Here is a 24,572-nt window from a genome sequence, read left to right on the forward strand (position 1 = left end):
GGAACAAATGTGGTTTCCATATGTTTGATGTGTTTGATACCGTTCCATTTAATTCCATTCCAGCCATTACAATGAGCTCATCCTCCTATAGCTTCTCCCATCAGCCTCCACTGAATCTTAGGATTCCACATGTGTGAAATGCCATATTAGTCTTACTGCTTACAGTAGGCCTATGACGCTCTCACAGTCCGCAGCCATCTCTCTCTCTCTCTCTCTCTCTCTCTCTCTCTCTCTCTCTCTCTCTCTCTCTCTCTCTCTCTCTCTCTCTCTCTCTCTCTCTCTCTCTCTCTCTCTCTCTCTCTCTCTCTCTCTCTCTCTCTCTCTCTCTCTCTCTCTCTCTCTCTCTCTCTCTCTCTCTCTCTCTCTCTCTCTCTCTCTCTCTCTCTCTCTCTCTCTCTCTCTCTCTCTCTCTCTCTCTCTCTCTCTCTCTCTCTCTCTCTCTCTCTCTCTCTCTCTCTCTCTCTCTCTCTCTCTCTCTCTCTCTCTCTCTCTCTCTCTCTCTCTCTCTCTCTCTCTCTCTCTCTCTCTCTCTCTCTCTCTCTCTCTCGCTCTCTCAGGTAGTGGGCTTGGATTCACATGTCTGTTCTTGTGTGGTTTCCTTGAGTCCTCATGAATAGATAAACACACACCCACACACCCTTTGTTTAGCAGGTAGAAAAACTACACCACTGCCAATAGTATACAGTCCTCACTCCTCACACACCTGGGGCTGGTAGTTTTCCATGTGACACAGGCAGGATTTCTGAGAAAGGAGAGAGAGATACCCGAGGATAGACTCCTGCTCTGTTTGTTCCGCTGGAATATTTACATTTTTCTGATCCCAGTTCATATCCCAAGTAAGGTCATTTTCAGCCAACTTTAATGAATGCATGTCTTAACTATGTTGTCTTAGGGAATTGAGGAGAAATTAACTTAAAATTCAGAGACCCAGGGTTACGAAAGGCCTGACACAGTAGGGCTCTGTACAAAAGAGACGTTCCTGTTTCCTACTGTATGTTTATTATCTCTACACATTAGGTGTTCTATACTCAAGGTGCTTAACATGTCTTTAATAATAATGATAATAATACATTTTATTTGACATACGCCTTTTAGGACGCTGAAAGACACCTTATATTATAAGTACATCAAATCAATCACCGTCTGTTTGTTCAGTGATGTGAATGTAGTGATGACGCACTTTTGCTTTCTACCAACATAGCAATACCTCTGTACACATTTAAATGACCATTTACTGGCAAGTACTGTTGTTGCACAGACTTTAGTAATAATGAATCAATAAATAAAATACAATCACAATCTGGAATACTGAATACTTGTCAAATACAGGCCTACGCTCTAATAGTAAATATATAATCAATAGTCTGAGTGGATGTGGGAGACATAAATACAAAGGTATCATTTTACATGATGGCGTTATTACTGACATTATGGAAAAGTACGTGTTCCATTTTTTTTATTTCCGTAAGGCCTACAGTTTCAAAATTGATTGCTGTGCTTTGAATCTCTAAAAGCATTTAGAGTGGATAAATCCTATCAGAAGGTAAATTAGTTTAATCTCCATGGACCAATTAAAGAGGACGTAACACAAAAACATATTCACATACTGTAGGCCATTTAGGTCTTGTTAGATTCATGAAATGATAAGTCAAGAATTTAATTATCTAACTTCCCTTCATTGAAAGTGTGCTGGTTTTACAATAAACGGACTTCCTCTATTGTAAATAAACTAGGTGTGGTTTCTTCATGGACATTTTAGTGTTGAATTTAGTAATGTCAATGCCTACACTGCTGTGTGAAGACTCACAGAGTAGCAAGCGAGAACTAATGCCATCACACAGAAAATAATGTGTTTAACTGCAGTGAAAAGGATTGAAGATTGGCCATGTCAGTGTCTTTGTGGTCAGGTTTAAGTCTATGTATTTATTTAATTTATGACTGATTTGTTTTAACCCTGTGTGAGACCATTTTGCCTTGTGACTGACTTCTATATTTTACAGGCCACAGGGATGAACTGGTCAGCACTAGAGAGCCTACTCAGCGGGGTCAACAAGTACTCCACTGTGTTTGGCCGTGTGTGGCTGTCCATGGTGTTTGTGTTCCGTGTCATGGTGTTCGTGGTTGCCGCCCAGCGTGTGTGGGGAGACGAGAGCAAGGACTTTGTGTGCAACACCAGGCAGCCCGGCTGCACCAACGTCTGTTATGACAGCATCTTCCCCATCTCACACATCCGCCTGTGGGCCCTCCAGCTCATCTTCGTCACCTGTCCATCTCTCATGGTCATGGCTCACGTCAAGTATCGTGAGGGGAAGGATTCAAAGTACGCTTCCCAGCACCAGGGCTCTCACCTGTACGCCAACCCAGGGAAGAAACGTGGAGGCCTGTGGTGGACCTACCTGGTCAGCCTGATCTTCAAGGCCGTGGTTGACGCAGCCTTCCTTTACATTCTCTACTACATCTACCATGGCTATGACATGCCACGTCTCTCCAAGTGTGCCCTGGAGCCTTGCCCAAACACAGTGGACTGCTACATATCCAGGCCCACGGAGAAGAAGATCTTCACCATCTTCATGGTGGTCTCCTCAGCCGTCTGCATCTTCATGTGCATCCTGGAGATGTTCTATCTGTTGGGAAAGCGGTTACACAAGGTGCTTAAAGTACGGCAGGCCAACAAGAGACTTCTCTTCGCTGAGTGCCATGAGGTGACCAACATCGCTCTGCCGAGGTCATCGTATATCAGGGTAGATCCAACTATTGGGAGCCAGCAGAACATCAGCAGACAGAAGAAGGCAGAGGAGGCTGCTGCCACAAGTCTGTAGTCCTGATCTGTTTGATTTTGGTGCATATAGCACTGACTTTGCTGAGAGCTACTTTATTGAGGAAAAATTTACTTAGATATGTGGTTGTCCCACCTAGCTATCTAAAGATGAATGCACTAACTGTAAATTGCTCTGGATAAGAGCGTCTGCTAAATGACTAAAATGTAAATCCATATTGCACTGACTTTGGGGTGGCTACTTTATGGAGGAAAAACATACTTACTATGACTGAGATATATGGTTGTCCCACCTAGATATATTAAGATGAATGCACTAACTGTACATTTTACTCTATACTGGAGCATTTTGGATTTGAGATCAAGTCTTTTATATGAAGCGACAGTACAGAATGTACCGCTTAGAAATTAAAGGGGGTACAGGGGTACAGGGTTATTGTTGGAGATATGTACATACTGTATAGGTTGGGGTAAAGTAACTAGGCAACAGGATAGATAATAAACAGTAGCAGCAGCATACTGTGAGGGAAAAAAGTATTTGATCCCCTGCTGATTTTGTACGTTTGCCCACTGACAAAGAAATTATCCGTTTATAATTTTAATGGTAGGTTTATTTGAACAGTGAGAGACAGAATAACAACAACAAAAATCCAGAAAAACACATAAAAAATGTTATAAATTGATTTGCATTTTAATGAGGGAAATAAGTATTTGACTCCTCTGCAAAACATGACATAGTACTTGGTGGCAAAACCCTTGCTGGCAATCACAGAGGTCAGACGTTTCTTGTAGTTGGCCACCAGGTTTGCACACATCTCAGGAGGGATTTTGTCCCACTCCTCTCTGCAGATCTTCTCCAAGTCATTAAGGTTTCGAGGTTGACCTCCTTTGTTGCCTTGGCCGTGTGCTTTGGGTCATTGTCATGCTGGAATATCCATCCACGACCCATTTTCAATGCCCTGGCTGAGGGAAGGAGGTTCTCACCCAAGATTTGACAGTACATGGCCCCGTCCATTGTCCCTTTGATGCAGTAAAGTTGTCCTGTCCCCTTAGCAGAAAAACATCCCCTAAGCATAATGTTTCCACCTCCATGTTTGACGATGGGGATGGTGTTCTTGGGGTCATAGGCAGCATTCTTCCTCCTCCAAACACGGCGAGTTGAGTTGATGGCAAAGAGCTCCATTGTGGTCTCATCTGACCACAACACTTTCACCCAGTTGTCCTCTGAATCATTCAGATGTTCATTGGCAAACTTCAGACGGGCATGTATATGTGCTTTCTTGAGCAGGGGGACCTTGCGGGCGCTGCAGGATTTCAGTCCTTCACGGCGTAGTGTGTTACCAATTGTTTTCTTGGTGAGTATGGTCCCAGCTGCCTTGAGATCATTGACAAGATCCTTCCGTGTAGTTCTGGGCTGATTCCTCACCGTTCTCATGATCATTGCAACTCCACGAGGTGAGATCTTGCATGGAGACCCAGGCCAAGGGAGATTTACTGTTCTTTTGTGTTTCTTCCATTTGCAAATAATCGCACCAACTGTTGTCACCTTCTCACCAAGCTGCTTGGCGATGGTCTTGTAGCCCATTCCAGCCTTGTGTAGGTCTACAATCTTGTCCCTGACATCCTTGGAGAGCTCTTTGGTCTTGGCCATGGTGGAGAGTTTGGAATCAGACTGATTGATTGCTTCTGTGGAGAGGTGTCTTTTATACAGGTAACAAGCTGAGATTAGGAGCACTCCCTTTAAGAGTGTGCTCTGAATCTCAGCTCGTTACCTGTATAAAAGACACCTGGGAGCCAGAAATCTTTCTGATTGACAGGGGGTCAAATAATTATTTCCCTCATTAAAATGCTAATCAATTTATAATTTTTTTTACATGCATTTTTCTGGATTTTGTTGTTGTTATTCTGTCAACCTACCATTAATATTATAGACTGATCATTTCTTTGTCAGTGGGCAAACGTACAAAATCAACAGGGGATCAAATACTTTTTCCCCTCACTGTATGTGATGAGTCAAAATAGTTAGTGCAAAGAGGGTCAATGCAGTCCGGGTAGCTATTTGGTTAACTATTTAGTAGTCTTATGGCTTAGGGGTAGAAGCTGTTCAGGGTCCTATTGGTTCCAGACTTGGTGCATCGGTACCGCTTGCCATGTGGTAGCAGAGAGAACAGTCTATGACTTGGGTGGCTGGAGTCTTTGACGATTTATAGGGCCTTCCTCTGACACCGTCCAGTATAGAGGTCCTGGATGGTAGAGAGCTTGGCTCCCAGTTTTGTACTGCGCCATCCACACTACGCTCTGTAACGACTTGAGATCAGATGACAAGCAGGATACTTCACAATTCGTTCATGATTATAGATAACCATGGTATCATCCATATTAATGTAAAAGTGACACCAAAATGGCACAAGACATTATACACCATTCTGTTCCTATTGGGCTAAACACAATCCAAAACAAACTGAAAATGCACAGGTCGGATTAATGCAGGGGCTTACTGGTGCTGTAGCCCCTTGGCCCAGGCACTAGGCAGCAAAAAAAAAAACACATCTATAAATATATATACTACCAGTCAAAAGTTTGGACACACCCACACCAGTCCAGGGTTTTTCTTTATTTGTTATATTTTCTACATTGTGGAGTAATAGTGAAGACATCAAAACTATGAAATAACACAAATGGAATCATGTAGCAACCAAAAAAGTGTTAAACAAATAAAAATCAATTTTATAGTTGAGATTCTTCAAAGTAGCCACCCTTTGCTTTGATGACAGCATTGCACACCCTATTTGACCAAGAAGGAGAGTGATGAAGTGCTGCATCAGATGACCTGGCCTCTACAATCACCCGACCTCAACCCAATTGAAATGGTTTGGGATGAGTCGGACCGCAGAGTGAAGGAAAAGCAGCCAACAAGTGCTCAGAATATGTGGGAACTCCTTCAAGACTGTTGGAAAAGCATACAGGTGAAGCTGGTTGAGAGAATGCAAAGAGTGTGCAAAGCTGTCATCAAGGCAGAGGATGGCTATTTGAAGAATCTCAAATATATTTTGATTTGTTTAAGACTCTTTTGGTTACTACATGATTCTAAATGTGCTATTTCATAGTTTTGATGCCTTCACAATTATTCTACAATGTAGAAAATAGTAAAAATAAAGAAAAACCCTTGAATGAGTAGGTGTTTGAAAACTTTTGACCAGGAGGGTATATATATATATATAGTATTTATTGTTTCACTTCAACCGCTAACCACAGGAAGATTCAGGAGCCCGCTCTCAATGAGTGTAGACAGCCTGCTACTGCCTGCTGCCGCTTTGCTAATTGTCAGATGAGGAGAGGAGGTAGGGGGCCCACATGTGTCATTTGGGAGGCCTACCTTGATTGGATAACTGATAAATAATTTGTTTTAAATAAACTGCATAATAAATAAAGGTGACTGGTCAATTGTGTGAGTCAGGGGCTGGGCCCAAACCTGTAGGGGGCTCCCTCCTGAATCTAGCTTGGAAAGACAGTATCGTGCAGTATCAAAGAGCCCTCACTGCTGCTTGATCATCCTATTTTTCCAGCTTAATTTAGGAAAATAAGAACAATCCAAAATATATGTTTTTGATACTGTCGCAAAGCTAACTAAAAAGCAGGATTCCCCAAGAGAGGATGCCTTTCACTTCAGCAGTGATACATTAATGAACTTCTTTTACGAAAAGCAAATTACGGACTCCTCTTTAAATCTGCGTATTCCTCCAAAGCTCAGTTGTCCTGAGTCTGCACAACTCTGCCAGGACCTAGGATCAAGGGAGACACTCATGTTTTATAATCCTATATCTCTTGACACATTGATGAAAATAATCATGGCCTCTAAACCATCAAGCTGCATAATGGACCCTATTCCAACTAAACTACTGAAAGAGCTGCTTCCTGTGCTTGGCCCTCCTATGTTGAACATAATGAACGTCTACCGGATGTGTACAAACTCACTAAAATTGGCAGTAATAAAGCCTCTCTTGAAAAAGCAAAACCTTGACCCAGAAAATATTTTAAAAACTATCGGGCTATATCAAATCTCCCATTCCTATCAAAAAATGTTGAAAAAGCTGTTGTCCTCTGACAAATCAACTGTAAATGTCAGTGTTCCTCAAGGCTCCGTTTTAGGACCACTATTGTTTTCACTATATATTCTACCTCTTGGTGATGTCATTCGGAAGCATAATGTTAACTTTCACTGCTATGGGGACGATACACAGCTGTACATTTTGATGAAACATGGTGAAGCCCCAAAATTGCCCTCCCTGGAAGCCTGTGTTTCAGACAGAAGGAAGTGGATGGCGGCAAATGTTCTAGTTTTAAACTCAGACAAAACAGAGATGCTTGTTCTAGGTCCCAAGAAACAAAGAACTCTTCTGTTGAATCTGACAACTAATCTTGATGGTTGTACAGTCGTCTCGAATAAAATTATGAAGGACCTCGGCGTTACTCTGGACCCTAATCTCTCTTTTGACGAACATATCAAGACTGTTTCAAGGACAGTTTTTTGCTTTTGTCACTTCTAGGTTAGACTACAGCAATGCTCTACTTTCCGGCTACCCGGATAAAGCACTAAATTAACTTCCGTTAGTGCTTAACACTGCTGCTAGAATCTTGACTAGAACCAAAAATGTGATCATATTACTCCAGTGCTAGACTCTCTACACTGGCTTCCTGTTAAGGCAAGGGCTGATTTCAAGGTTTTACTGCTAACCTACAAAGCACTACATGGGCTTGCCTAACTACCTAACGTTCCGATTTGGTCCTGCCGTACGTACCTACACTTACGCTATGGTCACAAGGCGCAGGCCTCCTTACTGTCCCTAGAATTTCCAAGCAAACAGCTGGAGGCAGGGCTTTCTCCTATAGAGCTCCATTTTTATGGAATCGTCTGCCTATCCATGTGAGAGACGCAGACTCGGTCTCGACCTTTAAGTCTTTATTGAAGACTCCTATGATTGAGTGTAGTCTGGCCCAGGACTGCCTCAAACCCTATAACAGGGGCTGGGGGTCTCGGGGTCTCTCTCTCTCTCTCTCTCTCTCTCTCTCTCTCTCTCTCTCTCTCTCTCTCTCTCTCTCTCTCTCTCTCTCTCTCTCTCTCTCTCTCTCTCTCTCTCTCTCTCTCTCTCTCTCTCTCTCTCTCTCTCTCTCTCTCTCTCTCTCTCTCTCTCTCTCTCTCTCTCTCTCTCTCTCTCTCTCTCTCTCTCTCTCTCTCTCTCTCTCTCTCTCTCTCTCTCTCTCTCTCTCTCTCTCTCTCTCTCTCTCTCTCTCTCTCTCTCTCTCTATACCTGCATTGCTTGCTGCTTGAGGTTTTAGGCTGGGTTTCTGTACAGCACTTTGTGACATCAGCTGATGTAAGAAGGGCTTTATAAATACATGTTTTTATCACAAGCACAAAATAAATGTAATTCATTAAAATTAATTAAATTAAGGAAACACCAACATAAAGTGTCAGGAAGGCTGCAGTTTGGGCAGCATGTGCGCCAAATATAGGCTACATCTTGTTGCGTGGGGGCCCTAAACATATACACGGTATATATAGAAGGTTTTGTAACCCCGGGGCCTATGACTTCTTAATCCGGTCCTGGAAATGCATTCAACACGTTTCTTGTCACAAGCTTGATGTAGTTATAGTGTGCAATGAATATGGGACCAAATTCTAAACTTTTGACTGCTTGAATTCACTTTAAGTGAATTTGTCCAAATACGTATGACATCTTCAAATGGGGGGACTACTGTGGGTACATAAAGTGCTTTCATTTCTCAAATGTGCAACGTTCACCTCACTCACTCAGAACGCCATGCAAATGAAATCACCTCTCACTCTTCAACAAAAAGGAATTTGCATCGCCACCACAGACAATTCAAAACCCCTTTTCCTGCAGTATGCTTTACACGATAAAAAGGCAACAACCTTTATACAATTCAAAAGGTCACAACAATCTTTGCACGGTTCAAAAGCTACAACAAAAATTATTAAACAGATCAATTCAAAAGCTCTCCCTTTTCTGAAATTCTCTCTCTCTCTCTCTCTCTCTCTCTCTCTCTCTCTCTCTCTCTCTCTCACTCTATCCCGTCTGCGTTCTAAAGCCTCAGCCCACACGGTCTCTCTCTCTCAGCTACAACGCCTTTTAAAATAGCACACTCCATCCACAGCACAGCACATTGCCTGCCTTAACGTTACATAAGTGACACCTGTTAGCCTTTTACTTGTACTTCCCTCCTACAATTCCATTTCTCCATTATCAACACACCCTCTCCCTCACTCTATTCTTCCCTCTGTCATCTAACTACAATAACAATTTCCTTTAGTGCTCTCTCGTTGCCATGGCTCACACTGCTTATTGTCCCTCATTCTAGTATGGTCTGATCCCACTGGGCACAGACGTCTATTACACGTTGGTTCAACGTTATTTCATTGAAACGATGTGGAAACAATGTCGATTCAACAAGTGTAGCACCTGGCAGATATTCTACTGCATGATTCACCCACTCGGCTACACCCACTCATGCAGTGTCCTAGCTGGCTACGTATCACACTGTAGAAACAAGCACACAGCATGCACCCCCACATACTCCTTCAAAAAATTGAGTGAGAAAATAAACATGTTAAATATGAAAAATGTTCATTTCTTTATTCTCTAATGATAATAGTAAATACTACAGTATTTAATTTGCATATTCCCTACCCATTCCCCGGCTCCAAATCGCAATTTTTGCCACACAAAATTGAGAATCCTAAATTCCAAGTATAGACCATATATTGTGTTCCCTACAGTTTCTTGAAAGAGAAGAAGCTCTGAACGATCTGTTCAGACCTACCCACAAGTTTATAGAAAACCACATCAGTTCTGAACTATCTGTTCAGGCCTACCTACCTAGAGGTTATGGAAAATGTGCTCTTTTAGTATTTCTCCAATAGGTTTCCAGAAGGAGAAAGCCTCCACTTCTATGTCAATTATAATAAAATAAAAACACTATAGTAAATGCTACAGTAGTGTCCACTAAAACACTACAGTAAATACTACAGTATAGTACAGTCCACAAAAACAGTGATTACTGCAGTATACAACAATCCACAAAAAAACACTACATGAATTACTATGGTGTGTACTACAGTTTTCTTTTACCACTGTCACGCCCTGACCTTAGAGATCCTTTTTATGTCTCTATTTGGTTTGGTCAGGGTGTGATTTGGGGCGAGTATTCTATGTTCTATTATTTGTATTTCTATATTTTGGCCAGGTAGGGTTCTCAATCAGGGACAGCTGTCTATCGTTGTCTCTGATTGAGAACCATACTTAGGTAGCCCTTTCCCACCTGTCTTTGTGGGAGATTGACTTTGTTTATGGCACATAGCCTTTAGCGTCACTGTTTGTTTTTGTTGTGTTTATTGATTTGTTTGGCGTCTTTTCTAAATAAAATAATATGTACACTCACCACGCTACACCTTGGTCCAGTTCTTTCAACGGCCGTGACAGAACTTCCCACCACAAACGGACCAAGCAGTGTGGTAAGGAGGAGCAGCGTGTTCAGGAGGACTGGACATGGGAGGACATCCTAAATGGCAAAGGATCCTGGACATGGGAGGAGATCCTGGTGGATCGCCTGCCGTGGGAGCAGCTGATAGCAGAGAGGATGGTGGAGGCAGCGAGAAAGAGGGCCCAGGTTTACACAGGGTTACGGCCGGCACCAAAGACTGGGAGGCCACTCCCCCAAAAGTTTTTGGGGGGCACACGGGGAGTGTGGCAGAGTCCGTATTCAGACCTGAGTCAACTCCCCGTGCTTACCGTGGCGAGCATGTGACTGGTCAGGCACCGTGCTATGGGGTGATGCGCACAGTGTCTCAAGTGAGCCTTCAAAGGCCGGAGACTTGTCCCGAAGCCACTCCTGCTTTGTCTTGGCTGTGTGCTTAGGGTTGTTGTCCTGTTGGAAGGTGAACCTTCAGCCCAGTCTGAGGTCCTGAGCACTCTGGAGCAGGTTTTTCATCAAGGATCTCTCTGTACTTTGCTCCGTTCATCTTTCCTTCGATCCTGACTAGTCTCTCAGTCCCTGCCGCTGAAAAACACCCACAGTATCATACTGCCACCGCATGACCGCAGGGATCGTGCCAGGTTTCATCCAGACGTGAAGCTTGGCATTCAGGCCAAAGAGTTCAATCTTGGTTTCAACAGAACAGAGAATCTTGCTTCTTATGGTCTGAGAGTCCTTTAGGTGCCTTTGGGCAAACTCCAAGCGGGCTGTCATGTGCCTTTTATTGAGGAATGGCTTCCGTCTGGCCACTCCACCGCGGACAGAAGGAAGCCATTGTGCTGCAGAGATGGTTGTCCTTCTGGAAGGTTCTCCCATCTTCACAGAGGAACTCTGGAGCTATGTCAGAGTGACCATGTGTATTATGTGTAGATTGGTCACCTCCCTGACCAAGGCCCTTCTCCCCTGATAGGTCAGTTTGGCCGGGCGGCCAGCTCTAGAAAGAGTCTTGGTGGTTCCAAACTTCTTCCATTTAAGAAGGATGGAGGTCACTGTGTTCTTGGGGACCTTCAATGCTGCAGACATTTTTTAGTACCCTTCCCCAGATCTGTGCCTTGACACAATACAGTCTTGGAGCTTTACAGACAATTCCTTTGACCTCATGGCTTGGTTTTTGCTCTGACATCCACTGTCAACCGTGGGACCTTATATAGACAGGTCTGTGCCTTTCCAAATCATGTCCAATCAATTGAATGCACGGCAGGTGGACTCCAATCAAGTTGCAGAGACATCTCAAGGATGATCAATGGAACAGGATTCACCTGAGCTCAATTGTTAGTCTCATAGCAAAGGGTCTTAATACTTATGTAAATGAGGTATTTGTTTTTGTTTTTAATACCTTTGCACAAATTTCAAAACCAGTTTTCGCTTTGTCATTATGTGGTATTATGTGTAGATTGATGTAGATTGATCATTTAATCAATTTTAGAATAAGGCTGTAATGTAACAAAATGTGGGAAAAGTCAAGGGGTCTGAACACATTCCGAATACACTGTATACCATAGTATACTATAGTATTTTTTCATGTGGGTTGTCATGCCAATGGACTTGGCAAGAGCACAAACAGATCTGGGACCAGGCTAATATAGAGAGCCTTCAGAAAGTATTCACACCCCTTGACTTTTTCCACGTTGTTGTGTTACAGCCTGAATAAAAGCAAAAACATGTTTTTAGAAATGTTTGCGATCTTTTTTAAATGAAATACAGAAATATCTTTGTAGTGACTGGGTGTATTGATACACCATCGAAAGTGCAATGAATAACTTTACCACGCTCAAACGGATATTCAATGTCTGCTTTAAAAACAATCTTCCACTAGGTGCCCTTCTTTGCGAGGCATTGGAAAACCTAACAGGTCATTGTGGCTAAATCTGTGTTTGAAATGTACTGCTCGACTGAGGGACCGGACCGTACAGATAATCGTATGTGTGGGTTACAGAGATGAGGTAGTTATAAAAAAAATAATGTTAAACACATGGCATGAGTCCATGGAACTTATCAAATCAAATCAAATCAAACTTATGTGACTTGTTAAGCAAATTTGACTCCTGAACTTATTTACACTTGCCATAAAAAAGGGTTTGAATACTTATTGACTCAAGACATTTCAGCTTTTCATTTTTATTTAATTTGAAGAAAAAAAAGATAATTTCACTTTGACATTATGGGGTATTGTGTATAGTGACAAAAAAATCTCAATTAAATTCATTTTAAATTCAGGCACAACAAAATGTGGAAACAGTAAAAGGTTGTGAATACATTCTGAAGGCTCTGTAGAATAGATATTCTCAATAATAATCTTTAGCAGAATCAATCAATTATGCAATAACCACGTCTGGTGTGTTTGAAGCACCCCAAAGCCACAATATTCATGATTATGAGAGATCCTCATTGCATGAACATGTGAGGTGTATTTTTTTATGTGGTGCCCTGTCAAACCTACACTGGAGAAGTCTCCTCCCTCAAGATGCTCAAACAAAAGGTTGATGTCATCTCTGTCATTCAATGCGCCAGAGCTCAATGTCAACTGTTCCACTTATTTGGGTTGGGGTAACAATGATTCCTTTTTCAAACAAAAAGACACAAAAAAAAGAACAGTGTCACATATGAGTGAGTGACAGTAATGGTATTGAGATGTTAGTCACCCAGACAAACACTGTGGCTGTGATGAAAGGCCATTCGTATACTATTAGCCTGGGTACTAGTCTGTTCAATGAAAAGGTGCAAAGCTCGCTCAACATTAAAAATGCATTGTTTTATTCAAGCAAGGTTTAAAGATGAGTGTTTTCCAGCCTTCAATTCTTTCCATACTAGTCTGTTCGTGCAATCATGCCACTCCTTGCCACTCCTTGTAATGTTTGGAATGACAAGGAGTGGCAAGATGGCACAAACAAACCCAATGAACTCCTACTCAGACACAAACACAACAGTTTGTCTGTCAGTCTCAGATAATGTGGGTATTGATCCTCATGTGAATTATAGCTGACATACAAATTAACTATTAATTATGACAGCCCCCACCCCATTATCACATCCACTGCCACCTCACTGGCCTGGTTCACAATGATCTAATTAATTTTGCCTGAAATAGACAGACAGAGCCCTACATTTCTGCAATAGAGGGGTGTTGCCCTTGGATGTATTCACTTGCAGTGGTAAAATAAAAATGTAGAAAAATAAATGTGGGGCTTACTTTTCCCAACAGACAAAATGCAGGTGACACAGAATCCCCATTAGAGCCACCAAGTCAAGGTATTTATTTGCACATTTATGCATTTCAACAAGTTGTACATAAAAGCTTTACAATAGCTCCCTTTATGTGTATGCATCACTTAGTATTATACACCATCAATAACCAGGCAAGGTAGGCTACTGTAGATCAATAGTTAACTGCAAGAAATCTTCATAGCTTTACAATGCAACATTTATTTCAGAGCACTTTATTATATATTTGGCAAAAAAAAAATATTTAACCTTTATTTAACTAGGCAAGGCAGTTAAGAACAAATTCTTATTTACAATGACGGCCTACTCCGGCCAAGCCCTATCCCGGGCGATGCTGGGAAATGTACCAATGATAAAATACACCACATTCACTCATGATTTTCATTTATACAAGACCCAATCAACACTTTTCATAAATTAAATATACTGAAAAACAGTAACACCTGATCTTTCCATGACAAAGACTGACCAGGTGAATCCAGGATAAATCTATGATCCCTTATGGGTGTCACTTGTTAAATTAAGCCATGAGACAATTGAGACATGGATTGTGTATGTGTGCCATTCAGAGACTGAATGGGCAAGACAAATAATCAAGAACTGCATCGCTGCTCGGTTTTTCACACTCAACAGTTTCCCATGTGTATCAAGAATGGTCTACCCCCCAAAGGACATCCAGCCAACTTGACACAACTGTGGGAAGCAATGGAATCAACACGGGCCCGCATCCCTGTGGAATGCTTTCGACACCTTGTAGGTCAAAATTGGATGCGCAACTCAATATTAGGAAGGTGTTTCTAATGTTTTGTACACTCAGTGTATATAGCAAATGTGTAGGCATGTCTAACAATCAGATGAAACATAAATACTGTAAATGAAAATCCAACAGTATCTCAATATCAATCAACTTGACAAATTATATGTAACTTATTTGATGCAACAGAAAATACATTAAATAAAGCAACTGTAGAGGGAGAATTCTTAAATTTTGCTCATATGGTAATAGAAATCTATGAAGAATGAAGCTCTTATTAAGGTAGTATTTACTATGACTATCTTTACTTAAATGAAGCATGAATACCAAAACGTATGACTGAATCAATTGGTTATGGTGTTTAAAACCTTAAAAACGAATTTATAATTGAATTAAAAGAATGTCACGGGCTGCCTTAATCACTGTGAGATCAACAACTATGAACCAGACTCAAACTTTGACTGTGTCCCAAATGGCACCCTATTCCCAATGGGTCCTGGTCAAAAGCAGTGAATTATATAGGGAATAGGGTGCCATGTGAGACGCAGTCAGTGTGTCTCTCCTCTCACACCTCTGTGTGGGTTGAGGAGTATGAAGAGGATGAAGAGGAAGATGAAGAGGATGACGTGTCTTTTTTACTCGTCTGACGAGTGGAACCTTCAGCAGCCCTGAACTGCCAGGTAACCTTCCTCTGTTGATCGGTTACAGGGACTGTAATTTCCTCTGTCACTGGCTCTGTCACTGGTTTCACTTCCTCACAGAATAGATCAGACAACACTTCCTGCTCTAATTCCTCCCACAGATCCCATGTCGGTTGTTTGATTGGTTTAGACTTAGAGCCGGACTCGGACTCATCAGAATCCCAGTCACTGTCTCCAACCATGGAGCCGAGCACAAAGTCCACTCCGGACCCGCTGTCATCGGAGGAGTCGGACCCCTTGGAACAACGAATAAAGGAAGAGTGGCCTTCTGTGGCAAGCAGATGACACTCAGGACCCGCCAGATACACAAAGCTATCTGTTGAGAGGAAGTCACTCTCCTCAACGTTGGGGCAGAGGGGTCTGGAAAGGGAGGTTGGGGGTGTAGACTCAGTGGGGAGAGAGGGGGGCTCCTCCTGTGCCAGTGAGACATCAGGGAGCACAGACACAGCCAGGTATACAAAACTATCTGTAGTGGCAAATGGATCCAGGTCACTGCTGTCCAGGCCCGACTTCTTCCGTGGTATCTCATGTCTGGAGGGGGACAAGGGGAGTGGGGAGTCAGTGCCAGATATGATCTTAACACTCTTGTTCCTCGGTTTCAATTCTGCCTGGTTTAAAGGGGTGAAACCATCATGTAGATCTGAGTTATCAGGCCCTTCATTGTTGGTGGATTGCATGTCACCCATTTCAGTGTCTTTCATCAAAGGTGCTTCTTCCTCAATTCCATATCCCTCACAGTGAGAGGAGCTCTTTAAGAGTGATGGGTAGCACCACTGAAGCTCGGTGCTCTCCTCCCTCCCCCAGTCTTTAAATGCAACCTCGTCTTTATCCTCGTCCAGAGATGTGTTGCTCCCCAAGTCTGACTCAGTCAAGGGTCTGTCACTACCATCTGAGGCGTTGTCTTCCTGGCTTGTCTGACTGGGGTTCGACATGAAGACTCCACTTGAGTCTGACTCCAAGGTCAGGTTGAAATCAGGCGAACCATCTTCCTTGACATTTTTTGTCCCTGTTGAGCACCCCATGGTAAGGAGTTCCAGGCTGGGTTGGGTACTGATCTGCTCAGGTTCAGAGACACTTCCAGAAACAACAGACTGCTCTGCTGTGAGCTGTGAAGCTTTCTTTCTCAGAGAATCTGTCAGACATTGTTCTGCTACAAGCTCACTTTCTACATCCTTGGCCCTTCTCTCCAGCTCCAGGAGAGAGAGTTCAGAAGCAGCACTAGAGGGTGGGTGAGATCCTCCAAACCCAGAAGGGGGTTTGAGCAGAGGCCAGTGCCTCAGTGAGCCAGTGTAAGACTCTGCATCCCCCCAGCCTTCGTCCCACAGTGTGTTCACCATACCGAGCACTGTGTCCCACTCCTCCACCTCCTCCCCCTCAGCACCGCCACCTCTTGCTCCACTCTCCTGCTCCTTGCTTTCTGGATCTCCCTCCTTTATACTTGACTCAGTGCCAATGCTGCTTTTACATTCTTGCTCCTCCCCTCCTTCCCCTTCCTTCTCTGGTTGTTGGAGAGTTTTTTTCGCAGAGAAGACCCTCCAATTTTCCAAGTGTTGCTCCTTCAAGGAGTAACCCACCCTACCCATCAACCCTACCAATTTACCCTGGTGCTCAGAGAAAGGGGTGAGGTGGGGAAGATTTTTTTTCTCCATGGCACTAAGCACCACCAGGGAGGGCAGAGGGGGAAGGATAGGAAAGTTATGGATTGCACCACCTTGTCTAACAGTTCTCTTCCTTACAATCAGCCTGCGAGGCCAGGTAGATTCCATAGGCTGGGGGCTCACAGCACGAGCAGGGGCAGGTCCTGGGGAAATCTGATCGAGCAAGAGGGGGGTAGTGTCACGGGGTGGCTCTGGGGAGAAGGGAGAATCATTGTCAATTTCTGAGTCCAGTGCCTTCGTTCTCGGCGCAAAACCAAAAACCCCAACATTCTCCTCTTGAGACATAGAGCCCACTGAGTGGGATACCACCCTTTTTTTCTCAATCTCTCCCCCTTTCACATTCTTTCTTTCTGTTTCTCTGTCTCTTCCTCCTATCGTTCTGAGATCCTCTTGAACACATTGGAGGGCCGTGACAGAGAGCTGGGCGAGAGGGGGTTTGGGAGGGGGGTGACGAGGCTGAGAGGGGGGTGATTCTTCAAAGACTAAGCTCTGATACTGAAACGGAAGGGGTTTGGCTGGGGAGCAGAACACAGGGGTGTGACAGCCAGAGGAAAGGGGTGACCCAGAGAAGGGTGAGATGAGAGGGGAGGTCATGCTGTGTTGTAGGTAGAGAGGATTTAAGAAATTCTTCTCCATTACATCTCCAGATGAGAGTTCTAGATGCTCAAGATGTTTAGGGGGTGTCAGGACTTTCCAGGAGCGCTGGCCGTTGTCCCCTCTCTTGCTGCTGTCATGCTGGTGTTGATGTCTCTTGCCACTGGAGGAGGAATTTCCCCCAGGGGCTGAAATCAAGGAGACACTGGGGGACACTGACCTCCCTGCGGAACGGCTGCTCTGGCCAGCTTCAACCAGCTTCAGCTGGTCAAATATCACCCTTTCGTCTAGCCTCCTACCCATGGAAGGTATGGGAGTTGTAGATCGTGCCTCAAACGTGATCATGTCCCCGCAGGCACCTGCCCCTACCCCTTGGTTGCCGTTGCTGGAGAAGTTGTTGTCCTGGCCTCCCCTAGAGGTTATGGTGCTCTGAGCAGAGCCATGGTCAATCTGTTCATTGATACACATGGTGTCGTAGATGGAGCGCTGGGGGATGTAACCGTCCTCATTGTAGCCATCCCCGTCCACACTCTTCTCCAGGCAGCAGGGACACTGCCTGAAGCAACACGGTCGACTAAGAGGCTTCCCCATGGTGTTCTATCCACCACCAGCAAAAATGACTGTCAGTAAATGTTCCAAAAAGAGTAGTCTAAAAAGTGATGGTAATTGAAATATACTAGATATAAAAGAAGTGCAGTGAGACAACTTAAAAATGAGTATGATGCATGTCAGGTCATTCCTTTTCATCATGCAATAGTTAATTACAAATAATATTCAGATTGAGTGCCATCTGTAAAGTCTATTAAAACTGCCTCTCTCTCCGCTCAATAATACCAGTACAGGAGCTTGGAGAAATTATTTTTGTCATAGAGGCATATTCAAGAACAATTTTGCTCGCTTGCTCTGACAGAACTGCAGCCAACAACACAAAAACAGATTCACAAAGGTGTTAAATAGAGTTGCAGCTTCAAAAAAATAACTCACAACTTCAACATGATGCTGCATAACTCACTGTTCTCTCTGTGTTGGTTCATTCAGAACCTCCAAAGCATTTCCCTTTGTCTATCTCCGCATCACCTTCTCCTCATGCTAGTCTCTGCTGTCATCAATTTCAACTGTCCCCATCAATAAATGAGTCAAAAACTTGTCATTGCCATGGCAGCTGATTAATCCATCTCGTTGCTTGCGCTCCAGAATACATCATTTCTGAAATGAAGAAACTAAAGGTTTAAGAAACCATGTAAATCATCCATCTGCTCAGAGGCACTGATTATTTGACAAATGGTCTCTTATTTGAACACCAACGCAAGCCACCCCCCTCTTCTCTCTCACCCGCTCTCCATCTCTCGCCCTCACACAGATTCCCCTCCCCCATGTTTCTAAGGCTGCTTCAGAGGTTTCTATTAAAGACAAACTTTTTCTCTTTTTTCTTTCTCTCCATCCTCTTTTCACTCCATTTAGGTATGACCTCTGTGGGCTTTGATGTCCTCCCCAGACATGAATCAGCAGGGGAAATCAGACGGCTCTGAAGACGTGGTGAAAAGAAAGACAGTCACAGCTTCATCATCTCCGGCTCACACAGGTGATGCATGTGACATTGGCAGAATGATATCCTTGAAATGACATCATTCGAAACAAATCAGAAATGGGTATAGCAAACAAAACATGTTCTGTTATATAACCACTTTCAATGTGTTTGGCTTGGCTGAGAGATACATGAGGATAAAGCCTGCAGTTTCTTTTACCTGCCTCCTCTCTCTCCCACACAAACGCTTCTTTGCTCAGCACACTCAATCCCCCAGTACCACTTCTCTCAGTACAGTGCCCTCTCCCCTCCCACTCATGCCCTTTCGCACATGCAAGGAGAACGTGGCTTCTCTCTTCTATTTGTCCAACAACACATCATGTGCTGTACAATAACAATACTCTGCACTGCTAAAGCACGATACATCACCCCACCTTGGAACCATCAATTAGTAAATCATGCAGTCAAGCAGATGAGAACGACTCTTCAACTCCACTCAGATTTTCATACAGGTAATTTACCATAACATTATTCACAAATCTAACTGATGATCACTTTCACAGTGAAGGAACATTTCCATTTGGTTTATGAGTTGTATTCTCAGTCAAGTTCTTTTAATCACTTCAGACAACAGACAGCAGAGCAGACAGAAATGTCCTTTGCAAAATGTTGCTTATTCAAGTCCACAACAGAGGGATTCATACAAAAAACTAAAACAACAAAACTATGTACAACATTATGTGATCACCTCGGTTTAGTTAGTAGTTTGGATGGTCAAGACTATGGAATTAGTTGTGTGGGCCCTCAGAATAAGGCAGATTGGTAGAAAGTAACAACATTTTCAGCTATATTAACAAACTAGAAAAACAAACAGAAACAAATGTAACATGAATGGTTTTAATGTTTTGTGAGCCATAATTCCATTCATCATCTAAAACTAGAATCTAAGAACAAAGATGTCATGGAAAACTAAATGAAGTGTCAGACAGTATCTTATTGTCTTTACATGATTGTGCATGTTTGCGGCATGTCCATGACCGTGTCCGAAATGGCACCCTAACCCCTATATAGTGCACTACTTTTGACCAGAGCCCTATGGGCCCTGTTGAAACGTACTGCACTGCACTATATGGGGAATAGTGTGCCATTCCATGAGTAGGTTATTCCCACTACAAATGGTCATCGTCATCATCTGTGGAGGCTTCAGTATAGTGATTATGCAGTGGAAGCTCATCCAGGTGGACCTCCCGTACTGCCAGGATACGTGTGAGCATGCTTTCCAGCGCAGGGCCTTCTAGTTGCTGGGGAGAATACCACAGCAGGCTATTTGAGTGACAGGAGAGCTCTGGCTGCAAGTAGAACAGGTGTGGTCTATTCTTCACCGACTCTGAGCTGCAGGTAGAGACAAAGGAAGAGGATTATAGAATTATCGAAAGGCAGCAACTCCAGAAATATTCTCAATTTTTGTTTTTCAGACTGCAAAACATTGAGGCATTAAAACATTGTCAATATCACAAACAAGTCATATAGCTCCAGTAAAATTAGAGTGGAATATAACAGAAATAAAGATGTACTATGTAATCTCACCATTTGGAGAGGTAGAACTCGTAGAGTCTGACAGGGCAGCGTAGTGGGTTCTCAGTATTCTCAGGCATCTCCATGTCACCTTCCTCTTCATCCAGCCTTCTCTTGGCAGGCAAAGCTAGCAGATCTGGATATGCACACAAAAGAGAAAACAACTCACAACCCACAACGCATTATGGAACTCGTGGAGGATGTTATTGCTTGTGATATGGCAATGCCTTTCTTAATTGCGCCTAATGGGATAAAGAAAGTAGAATAAAATAAAATAGAATGTGATAGCCTTGAACACCATTGAGGTTGGAACTCAACTCACCGGGGGTGTCTGACACATCCTGACCAGGCCTAAACCTCAGGAAGGAGCTCTTGCCGTTCTTGGTGACCCTGGTACAGCGGGTGAAGTTGGTGAAGGACAGACGTCTGTGTTGGCCCATGGTCTTGAACTGGAACAGCTTGGTGCCAAAGAAGAGCAAGGTGTTGAGCAGCACGATGGGGGAGTAGGCTCCCAGCTGTTTACAGTCCCACAGGTACTCCTCCTCCACACGGGAATGCAGGTAGCCTAAAGAGAAACAGTGGAGGGACAGAGGGATGTGTCATCATTGTGTATGCGTTTCAAATGGTCCAACGACATTAAAGGGATAGGACAGGCGTAGAAGAGAAGAAGAAGGCTAGAAACATTCTTACCGCTGGGCAGCAGGGTAGGACTCCAGTAATGTAGCATCATAGTAATCTCCATGCTGAACTTATGATAGAGCATATCAGTGAAGATATTCTCTAGCCTTCCATTCTCAAATAGATACTATTGAGACAAATGAGAGATGGTGAGGGAGAGAGGCATTAGGTACTGTAAATTATAGTTGGCAGAGGGGCAAATACAATAGATGTCCCTGGGGCAGTAGTTACTATAGCAAAAGTGCAGATAATACTGATGTTACTAGTAGGGGTGTGAACATTTAAAACTTGGATCCTTAATGTTAATGAAAAATTCATAACCGAAAACCGTTTTGTTATGTAGACGCAGAAAGTAAACTGCATAGTGGGTCAATTTCCTCAACAACTAAAAGCTTTGAAGCGCGAGGCTCAACTTCTCCGCTGTTTTGGTGCCCTAGCTACCAAGCTGCGAACAACCTGTGCAACACTGGGCAACGTGTTGCATCTCGCTCATCTCAATATCCTAGCCTATTCATTGATGATAGGTCCTGCTTTACTGAAGTTGAGACATTGCAACGCAAGAAATTGCGATATACAGCTTTTGATTGCCGATATATTTTGATTTACTTATTTAACTAGGAAAGTCAGTTAAGACCTACTCCGGCCAAATCCGGACGACGGTGGGCCAATTGTGCGCCGCCCTATGGGACTCCCAATCACAGCCGGATGTGATACAGCCCCTGCCCCCCCTCCGTCCGTTGATAGATCGCTATGGAAGATGCAAGTGTTTGTGTTGTCGGACGTATGGCAACTAATCAGTCTCCTCCGTTCCAAAAATATTGAATCTTGACACTCAGAAATTGGAGTCGAGGAATCAATTATTTTGGAGTCAACTCTCCACCACTAAGCCATCTTCATTAACAGTTGGGAAAATGGGAGAGAAAGGCAAGCGACAGCAGCAAATACCTGTATGGCAATACTTTGAGAAGTTAAATGAGAAGGAACTGCAAATGTTTGCGAAGTGGAATTGAGCCCCAGTAAGGGCAGTGCAGGTAAGAGGTTTGCGTGGGACTGATTTCTTCATCCCACCCCCGCAGCTTTTCATACTGCACCTGCTGGTTCTGTCCCGACTACAACGCTCTACATCAAGAACTGTTCTGACTTAACAGCTATTTTAGGAGTATGTGACACAGCTCACCTACCAGCCATGGTTCCAGACAATTTTGCACCCTATAGGCAATATCAAAATGCACAAAAATAACCTAAGAAATAGATTCTATTAAGCTATCGTATTACTGGGCTAAATCAGCCAATAAGCTAGCTTGAAGAGAGCCAAGTTAGAGACATGCACTTTCTATTTAGACGTTCTATTTTTTCTGCCTAGCTATTAGGAGTGGGATGATTTTGGTTGGGAGATCAATATTTACTTCTAGGCAATGAAGTAAACTATAGCCAAATTATATTTAGCAAGTACATTTCCTTGGAAAGATAACTGGCAATGATTGGCCGCCCATGAATACTATTTCAGAGAAACCACACAGTGCATTCCGAAAGTATTCAGACCCTTCCCCTTTTCCACATTTTGTTACTTTACAGCCTTATTCTACAATGGATTAAAAATAAACATTTCCTCAATCTACGCACAATACCCCATAATGACAAAGCATAAAACAGGTCTTTCAAAATGTTTGCAGATTCATAGAAAAACAAAAATACCTTATTTACATAAGTATTCAGAACCTTTGATATGAGTCGAAATTGAGCTCAGGTGCAACCTATTTCCATTGATCATCCTTGAGATGTTTCTACAACTTGATTGGAGTCCACTTGTGGTAAATTCAACTGATTGGACATGATTTGGAAAGGCACACACCTGTCTATATAAGGTCCTACAGTTGACAGTGCATGTCAGAGCAAAAACAAAGCCATGAGGTCAAAGGAATTGTCCGTAAAGCTCCAAGACTGTATTATGCCGAGGCACAGAACTGGGGAAAGGTACCAAAACATTTCTGCAGCATTGAAGGTCCACAAGAACACAGTGGCCTCCATCATTCTTAAATGGAAGACGTTTGGAACCATCATGAATCTACCTAGAGCTGGACGCCCGGCCAAACTGAGCAATCAGGGGAGAAGGGCCTTGGTCAGGGAGGTGACCAAGAACCTGATGGTCACTCTGACAGAGCTCCAGAGTTTGTCTGTGGAGATGGGAGAAGCTTCCTCAACCATCTCTGCAGCACTCCACCAAATCGGGTCTTTATGGTAGAGTGGCCAGACGGAAACGACTCCTAAGTAAAAAGGCACAACAGCCCGATTGGAGTTTGCCAAAGGGCACCTAAAGGACTCTCAAACCATGAGAAACAAGATTCTCTGGTCTGATGAAACCAATAACTGCCAAGCATCATGTCTGGAAGAAACCTGGCACCATCCCTACGGTGAAGCATGATGGGGGGATGTTTTTCAGCGGCAGGGGGACTAGTTAGGATTGAGGGAAAGATGAACGGAGCAAAGTACAGAGAGATCCTTGATGAAAACCTGCTCCAGAGCGCTCAGGACCTCAGACTGGGGTGAAGGTTCACCTTCCAACAGGAAATTGACCCTAAGCACACAGCCAAGGGAGTGGGAGTGGCTTTGCGACAAGACATGTTCTTGAAGGGCCCAGCCAGAGCCCCGACTTGAACCCGATCTAACATCTCCAGAGAGACATGAAAAAAGCTGTGCAGCAACGCTTCCGATCCAACCTGACTGAGTTGGAGAGGATTTGCAAAGAAGAACGGGAGAAACTCCCCAAATCAAATTTGATTTGTCACATACACATGGTTAGCAGATGTTAATGCGAGTGTAGCGAAATGCTTGTGCTTCTAGTTCCGACAATGCAGTAATAACCAACAAGTAATCTAGCTAACAATTCCAAAACTACTACCTTATAGACACAAGTGTAAAGGGATAAAGAATATGTACATAAAGATATATGAATGAGTGATGGTACAGAGCAGCATAAGCAAGATACAGTAGATGGTATTGAGTGCAGTATATACATATGAGATGAGTATGTAAACAAAGTGGCATAGTTAAAGTGGCTAGTGATACATGTATTACATAAAGATGCAATAGATGATATATAGAGTACAGTATATACGTATACATATGAGATGAATAATGTAGGGTATGTAAACATTAAATTAGGTAGCATTGTTTAAAGTGGCTAGTGATATATTTTACATCATTTCCCATCAATTCCCATTATTAAAGTGGCTGGAGTTGAGTCAGTGTGTTGGCAGCAGCCACTCAATTTTAGTGGTGGCTGTTTAACAGTCTGATGGCCTTGAGATAGAAGCTGTTTTTCAGTCTCTCGGTCCCAGCTTTGATGCACCTGTACGGACCTCGCCTTCTGGATGATAGCGGGGTGAACAGGCAGTGGCTCGGGTGGTTGTTGTCCTTGATGATCTTTATGGCCTTCCTGTGACATCGGGTGGTGTAGGTGTCCTGGAGGGCAGGTAGTTTGCCCCGGGTGATGCGTTGTGCAGACCTCACTACCCTCTGGAGAGCCTTACGGTTG

General features: G+C 43.4%; 2 protein-coding genes across 7 annotated transcripts in view; one reads left to right on the plus strand and one right to left on the minus strand.

Moving 5' to 3' along the window:
- The first annotated feature begins 674 nt into the window (after nucleotides 1-674).
- Nucleotides 675-3,281, plus strand: gjb9a (gap junction protein beta 9a). The gene is made up of 2 exons (XM_021585171.2): nucleotides 675-836; nucleotides 2,001-3,281. The coding sequence occupies exon 2, from the start codon at nucleotides 2,010-2,012 to the stop codon at nucleotides 2,817-2,819; it is 810 nt and encodes a 269-aa protein (XP_021440846.1). The 5' UTR covers nucleotides 675-836; nucleotides 2,001-2,009; the 3' UTR covers nucleotides 2,820-3,281.
- Nucleotides 3,282-19,376: 16,095 nt separating this feature from the next.
- si:ch211-266o15.1 (zinc finger MYM-type protein 4) overlaps nucleotides 19,377-24,572 on the minus strand; it is a 30,305-nt gene continuing 25,109 nt past the window's right edge. For all 6 annotated transcript variants that reach the window (XM_036962672.1, XM_036962671.1, XM_036962673.1 and 3 more), the window contains 4 exons: nucleotides 21,050-21,164; nucleotides 20,682-20,924; nucleotides 20,372-20,495; nucleotides 19,377-20,176 (listed from right to left, as the gene is read on the minus strand). In XM_036962672.1, coding sequence (XP_036818567.1) covers nucleotides 19,954-20,176; nucleotides 20,372-20,495; nucleotides 20,682-20,924; nucleotides 21,050-21,164 — 705 coding nt within the window. In that variant the 3' untranslated portion in view covers nucleotides 19,377-19,953. The remainder of the gene's footprint in view (nucleotides 20,177-20,371; nucleotides 20,496-20,681; nucleotides 20,925-21,049; nucleotides 21,165-24,572) is intronic.

Source organism: Oncorhynchus mykiss, chromosome 25 (genome assembly GCF_013265735.2).
Source record: "Oncorhynchus mykiss isolate Arlee chromosome 25, USDA_OmykA_1.1, whole genome shotgun sequence".
Classification (NCBI taxonomy): Eukaryota; Metazoa; Chordata; class Actinopteri; order Salmoniformes; family Salmonidae; genus Oncorhynchus; species Oncorhynchus mykiss.

Coding starts and splice junctions, on each gene's coding strand:
- gjb9a (XM_021585171.2), top strand. CDS start 2,010: ATGAACTGGTCAGCACTAGAGAGCCTACTCAGCGGGGTCAACAAGTAC.